At 42.1% G+C, this 7,329-nt stretch overlaps 1 protein-coding gene across 1 annotated transcript; it reads right to left on the bottom strand.

The window, feature by feature from the left end:
* Positions 1–4,001: 4,001 nt before the first annotated feature.
* On the bottom strand, positions 4,002–6,282 carry LOC145063516 (uncharacterized). Its single transcript, XM_079011115.1, has 2 exons — positions 5,055–6,282; positions 4,002–4,862 (listed from the first exon to the last, which is right to left on the bottom strand). Exons 1-2 carry the CDS (start codon positions 6,202–6,204, stop codon positions 4,099–4,101), a joined length of 1,914 nt encoding a protein of 637 aa, XP_078867241.1. The 5' UTR covers positions 6,205–6,282; the 3' UTR covers positions 4,002–4,098.
* Between the last annotated feature and the right edge of the window lie 1,047 nt (positions 6,283–7,329).

Genomic DNA, 7,329 nt, shown 5'->3' with positions numbered 1-7,329 from the left:
ACTAAGAGCGCTCACTTTCTCGCCATTAGTGAGAGTTCTTCTGCGGAGAAGTTAGCAGAGATATATGTGAGAGAGGTGGTATCGCGGCATGGGGTGCCGATCTCGATTGTGTCAGATCGAGATGTGCGTTTCACTTCCAGGTTTTGGAAGAAATTCCATGAGGAGTTGGGTACGAGGCTGCATTTTAGTACCGCATACCACCCGCAGACTGACTGTCAGAGCGAGCGGACGATTCAGACGCTCGAGGACATGCTCCGAGCATGTGTGTTGGATTTTGGCGGAAGTTGGGACACGTATTTGCCCTTAGCGGAGTTTTCCTACAACAACAGCCATCATTCGAGCATTGGAATGCCGCCCTTTGAGCTGTTGTATGGGAGGAGGTGTCGGACTCCCATTTGTTGGGGAGAGGTGGGATAACGAGTGATAGGTAGCACGGAGATTGTGCTTCAGACGAAAAAGCAGATACAGCAGGTCAGGCAGAGATTGTTGACCGCTCAAAGTCGCCAGAAGAGTTATGCGGATAGGCGACGATTCGAGCTTGAGTTCCAGGTCGGTGATTATGTTATCCTGAAGGTATCTCCTTGGAAAGGAGTGATTCGATTCAGGAAGAGGGGCAAGCTAGGGCCCCGATATATTGGGCCATTTAGAGTGATCACGAGGGTGGGCAGCGTAGCGTATCGCTTGGAGCTACCTGCGGAGGTGGAGCGGATTCATAATGCTTTCCACGTGTCTCAATTGAGGAAGTGTATAGCCGACGAGTCGGCGGTAGTGCCGTTAGAGGACATTCAGGTGGATGCGAGCCTGAACTACGTGGAGAGACCAGTTGCGATTGTGGATCGGAAGATCAAGGTTCTGAGGAACAAGGAGGTGCCTCTGGTGCAGGTTCAATGGCAACATCGGAGAGGATGCGAGTTGACTTGGGAGCCAGAGCGGGAGATGCGTGAGCAGCATCCGGAGCTATTTTAGGAATGAGTCTTCGAGGGCGAAGATTGTTTCAAGTGGGGGAGATTTGTAACATCCGGAGTTTCAGGTATTATATTTATTTTTTGAATTTCAAGTTTTGTTGAAGAACTCGGCGATTTGATGCGTAGACTCGCCGAGTAGAGACGCGAATAATTATCCGGGTGGATGGATGGACTCGGCGAGTCGCCCCATGGACTCGGCGAGTCCACGCTATTTAATGAAACCCTAATTCCTTGGGTTTGGGGACTATTTAAGGGGCTTTATGGTCGTCATTTGCGGCTACCAGACCCCAGTGATAAACCCTAAGTGAGCTAGAGCGTCTGTGAGAGGAAAGGAGCCATTTCTTAATCATTGTTAGTGTTTTTGCAAATAGAATAGGACCAAGACAAGAGGTGGCTGAAGAGGGTGCTATTCCAGTGAATCCAGGGCTCAGAGACTTCATTTTGAGGTATTCATTCGACCCTTCTTCAGTTTATGGTGTAATTCTTAGAGTTAGGGCTTTTTAGCCCCTTTAGAGGATGGTTATATGGAGTAATTGGTCCCCTCTCGTGTTGGTGCTGTAGATCTGGACCCAAAGAGGTCCATAAGCCCTTTTCCCTTGAGCTTTATGAGTGTTAATGGGGGTTATGAGCTTTGGATTTCATTTTAGAGGTCATATCCTCAGATAAGGCCTTTGAGCCTTTGCATGAGCACCAAGATGTTAGCTTTACGTGATTATAATGCTTTGGGAAGCTAGATCTACGGTTTAGAGGAGCGGATCTGACCTCAGGAGGTCAGTTCAGCTTGAGCATGACATGAACTCACCGAGTCCAATAGCCGACTCGGCGAGTAGGACGAGGGTTTTCCCGATAATCACATAGTTGGTGACTCACTGAGTTGGGGAAGTGACTCGGTGAGTCAGAGGGAATCTAGAGGGCAGAGTGCACGATGGTACTCGCCGAGTCAGGAGTCGGACTCGGCGAGTTCGGTCGGGAAATTTCACAGATTGTGATCTGTGATGATTTGCAAAGTTGAGGGTTGACTCAGTAAGTCGAAGGAGGACTTTGAGAGTGAAGAAAACGTGTGGACTCGACGAGTCACAGTTGTGCACTCGGCGAGTTTGGTCAAGGTTGACCGTTGACTTCGTTGACTTTTAGGGTTAGTCAATGTTTGGACCTTAGAGTCATCGGAAGGGTAGGATAGTCTTTTACCCTTCCTAGAGGATGTATTAATTAGAGTATTTATTTCATGTGATTAGGCAGGGGCTAGACCAGAGTTTACCGAGTCAGAGATTTACTGAGATATCCGAGGTGAGTCTTCTCACTATACTTTACCTTGAGTAGGTAATCGGAGTTGTGTGATATAGTGTTTGTATGTTGTATATTTGTTATTTGTTGCACCGCATTATTCTATGTGATTTATGATGTGCATGTTTACAGAGTTAGAACCGGAAGGTTCACAGAGATAGAACCTGAGGGTTCACAGAGTTTGGGTGCACGGACCCACAGAGTTATAGCCTCGAGTGGCTAATATGTGTTATATATGGTATTTTGGGGAACTCACTAAGCTTTGTGCTTACAGTGTTTCGTGTTATGTGTTTTAGGTACTAGTGAGGATCGCGGAAAGGCACCGACTTGATCAGTTCACACACTGGATTTTTATGTTATGAGATCTTGGGATTGATATATATTATGAATTGAGTTTTAAACAATGATGCTTTTATAAATAATGAATGAATTATGTTTTTATAAGATGCAAAAAATTGTTTTGAAATTTACGGTGTTACAATTAACCAATGTACAACGAGATGTCAAATCAGGAAAAAAAATTGTTTAACTAACTACGGATGAAAATCGTCACTACAAAAAATAAGGCCTACAAAGACAATAAAGCCTACAGAAACAATAAGTTGTCGGTATACCTTAGGCGGGAAAGAAAAGTGTTTACACGGTTTCCTCAAAATTTTGTAGACTATATAGTATAGCTTACGCCAAATGTAGTTTTATTTATTTATATTTCATTTTACAGAAAATAGAAACGACGTCAGTTTTCATGGGCTATCTCGACGACAAGTCGTCGGTATAGAATGATAGTGATCCGTGTGATACTCAGTTTCGACGACTTGTCATCGGTAAATATATTCTTATTTATTTTATTTTTTATTTACGAAAAGATTATTCGACGTCTTGTGACTTAACTCTATATCGACGACATGTCGTCGGTATAGGGTTTTAACTTATCTGCTTCGTTCGACCCTCTCTCAGTTGCAGCGCCACACCAAAAGCTCTCTCTCTCTCTCTCTCTCTCTCTCTCTCTCTCTCTCTCTCTCTCTCTCTCTCTCTCTCTCTCTCTCTCTCTCTCTCTCTCTCTCTCTCTCTCTCTCTCTCTCGACGAATTTCCGTCCAGAGTACCTCCGGCCACTCGTCTTCACCGCCGACGACACCGGAGGTTTGACCACCTGCGACGACGTCTATTGCGACGCCCGTCCACCATAGTTACAGGTAAGGGTTTTTTTCCGTTTTTTTTTTCTTAATATTGATTGTTTTCCAGTGACCACGTCGACTTCCCACTTCCACCCATTAGCGACTTACTACTTCTGGCCACCACACCACCCACCGCCACAAAAAAGGTAAGTTTTTTTTTCTATTGTTTTTTTTGGTTGGATATTGTTGTATGAAAATGTGAAATTTGATATATCTTGTTTGATTTCATGTTTATAATTCTTTGAAAATGCCTACTATGATGAATGATGAAATTTGTTGGGCATGATTGTTTGATTTTGTATTTAGATTTGTATTTATTTGTATGAAACTGGATTTGGATGTAATCTATGTTTAATTGTATGAAATTGGAATATGAAAGTGGTATTGTACGTGTAAAATGAAATGGAAATTGGAATTGAATTTATTGTATACAGTATCAGTATGTAGTATGAGTATGTGATACTTAGGTTTAATTAATACTTTGAGTGTATAAAAATATTGTATTGGAAATTGGAATTGAATTGTTGTATAAGTATTGTAATAATTAGTAACAAGATCAAGAAAAGTCTAGCTATCTTGGAAAAGGTTCCTTCATTTTATTATTAATTTTTTATTACACCATCAAACGACATAGTAAATATATAAGTATTGTAATATCAAGAACAAGAAAAGTCTATCTCTTGCATACGACGCCTCGCCCTTCTATACCGCTTTGGCAACTCAAGCTTGGCAACTGCAAGTTCAACGAAGAACTGTCTTCCTGGCTACCCTTAAATTTAGCAACAGAACAATCAGTTGCAAATGAATTGGTACTCACAAACTTACTATCTCCTCCCATCACAGACATTAATACCCCCATCTTCACCTTGCTCACATAGTCATTCCTATAAGTTTGTCCAAGAACTCCATCCACTTCGTTACTCAAGGAGAAGAACTTGAACTTCAGATCGAGATGGGCAAAGCAATCGTCACTGGTTATATCATACTTATGGATTCTTGATTCTTCTTTTGTTATGGGAACCACTTTGGCTGTGATCCTGAAGAGGTTTTCAACTTCAACAATGATATGATTGTTGTCATCAATCCTAGTGATTGATGTCGTAGAAGATTGCCATTTGGCACCTTCGGTTTTTGGGAGAAAGATGTTTTCCCCATCAAATGTAACAGAGATTCGATCAATGGTGTCATCCCAAGAAGAAGTCTTTTGCGCACTGAGTTGTACTTTGTGGTTGTCGAAAAGAATCCCAATAGATTGGACCCAAGTAAAGTCTCTCCCCATGTTTCTGTTTCTCTTGCCAATGAAGTGGCCATTGATGTGGAGGTTGTTATCGGCAACAAGGCAGAAATCTTGATCCTTCTTTCCATGGAAGTAGAAAGTGATGCCATCACCACCAATGAAACGAGGATCTTGACACACTGCTCCAGGCATATCACAATCTGTACAAGACAAATATAGAAGCACTTAGAGATCAAATGATAGTTGTGTTAACCTAATATTTAACCATAAAGCATGCATTTGTAAATGATGGAATTAAACCTCAATAATTTGATGTCAATGTGAATCTTCACATACATGATTTTTTTAGTATTTATAAATAAAATGAAAAATGAGAGTTATGAATAACTTACTGCAAACTGGCTTGCAAGTAACACAATCAACTTCACATTGACCAGGACAAGAAGCAGGGCAGACATGTTCGGAGGCGTAGCAATTTGGGTAGTTTTGGTTTTTGCATTTAACTTTTTTTGTTTTAGAAGGTGGAGCAGACCATGTAGGAGGCACGTGTGAGGATGGTGTTGGTGTTGGAGGTGTGGACCCTGTTGTTGGTGAAGGGGTGGTGGGAGGTGGTGTGGATGGTGTTTGTGCTGGAGGTGTGGACCCTGTTGTTGGTGAAGGGGTGGTGGGAGGTGGAGTGGATGGACTTGGTGTTGTAGGTGTGGACTCTATTGGTGGTGAAGGGTAGGTGGGAGCTGGTGAGGATGGTGTTGGTGTTGGAGTTGTGGATGTCGGTGGTGAAGGGGTGGTGGGAGATGGTGTGGATGAAGTTGGTGTTGTAGGTGTGGACTCTGGTGGTGGTGAAAGGGATGTGGGAGTTGGTGAGGATGGTGTTGGTGTTGGAGTTGTGGATATCGGTGGTGAAGGGGTGGTGGGAGGTGGTGTGGATGGCGTTGATGTTGGAGGTGTGGACTCTATTGGTGGTGAAGGGGTGGTGGGTGGTGGTATGGATGTTGTTGGTGTTGGTGGTGTGGACTCTGTTGGTGATGAAGGGGTGGTGGTGTGGGGTGGTGAGGATGGTGTTGGTGTCGTAGGTGTGTATTCTGTTGGTGGAGAAGGGGTGGTTGGAGGTGGTGAGGAGGGAGTTGGTGGTGAAGGGGTTGGTGGAGGTGGTGATGATGACGGTGTTGGTGTTGGAGGTGTGGGCTCTATCGGTGGAGAAGGAGAGGTTGGTGGTGTGGACGCTGTTGGTGGTGAAGGTGTGGTGGGAGGTGGTGACGATGGTGTTGGGGGTTTCAATGTTGGTGTTGGAGGTGTGTACACTGGTGGTGATGGTGCAATGTCGCCACCACAAACAGGTTTGCACGATTGACAATTAACAGTGCAGCTATCTGGACAAAACTTAGGACAAACATGCACCAAATTATGACATTCTTTGTAACTCGGGTCCTTACAAGTTGCATGGCTAGGGTTGTTAATTCCTGGTGGAGTTTGTGCCTCAGCAAGAGCCACCAGTATGAATATCACAACTAACATAACATGACAAACCATCGACTGAGCCATTGCAGCCCAGACTAGAAGAAACTCGAAAAATTTTGAACTGCTATGTTGTAAAAAGTTATACTCAATTGTTATCTTATCTATATATTGAATTGGTGCTTATTGACACTCCCTGTCTCTCTATTTATAGTCAAAAGAAACCATGAACCTCCAAATTAAAACCAGTAATGTAATAGTTAAGTACGTTCAGTTCAAGCCTCAAGGTATCTTACAACCCCATCATATTGCTTTTAGTGTAAATTTGGCATCCCTTGGCACATGCAACACTTTGTAAAAATAGAATCCAGCTTGTGGAATACTCCACCAATGTTAACCAGCATATAGGAGGGCACCAATTGTGACTCAGCTTGCATCGCAACATACCATTCAGTAAAAAAAAAACGATTAGTATTAGCGATGACAACAAGGATGGTGAAAAGGGAAATAAATGGTAGAATTGACAATGGAAAGCCACTTTTTTGGTGATGTTCGGGTGTTCCCCATCTTAAATTAACCTTGGGGACATAATTAACACAGGAAACACTCCATGTAAACAAATTTTGTATTCTAATCCTATTACAAATAAAGATATATTGTACTCTGTGAATCCGGATAGATAGGTTAATGGGGAAATTTCAATAACAGGTTGATGGTTCAAATATGGTTTAAGAGTAGGGTTTAATGTGAAGTCTTCTAAAAAAATTAGTTAAATGATGAAACGGGAGAAAAGTGTTGAAGTGTTGATTAAACGGATGTAGCTGCATCCATCCTCTTTGTCACCTTTACCATACATTACTTGAAGAGAAAGAATTAAATGTCATCCGAAAAATAAGTAAAAGTAACATAAGATGAATTAAAACCGAGGCTTCCAAAAACTATCAATAAATTGAAGTAACTTATAGTATAAAGATACCCTTTTTCTCTATGCATTGACTTTTATTAGTAGTGTCTCCAAGAACCGGCCATCCCATATTATATTGATCATAATGTTTGTTGGCATCTTAAATGTCACCTACTCATCACGGTGAATGACTACAAAAATACAAGCTATACTTTTATTGACTTTTTTACTTTTACATAGGGAATACCTCACACTTATATCACTCAAAACTTATATTATCCGAGATCTAAAAGTTCGTATAACAAAGA

The sequence above is a fragment of the Lactuca serriola genome, chromosome 7 (genome assembly GCF_051521515.1).
Source record: "Lactuca serriola cultivar US96UC23 chromosome 7, Lser_US96UC23_V15, whole genome shotgun sequence".
NCBI classification, from domain to species: Eukaryota; Viridiplantae; Streptophyta; class Magnoliopsida; order Asterales; family Asteraceae; genus Lactuca; species Lactuca serriola.
The sequence above is the reverse complement of the archived record's forward strand: the minus strand, read 5'-3'. Positions and strand labels throughout refer to the sequence as shown.

Bases quoted from the DNA above. Each gene is read 5' to 3' on its own strand.
- LOC145063516 (XM_079011115.1), bottom strand. From the start codon at position 6,204: ATGGCTCAGTCGATGGTTTGTCATGTTATGTTAGTTGTGATATTCATA. The intron at 4,863-5,054 runs GTAAGTTATTCA...TGTCTTGTACAG, and splicing joins TACTTGCAAGCCAGTTTGCA to ATTGTGATATGCCTGGAGCA.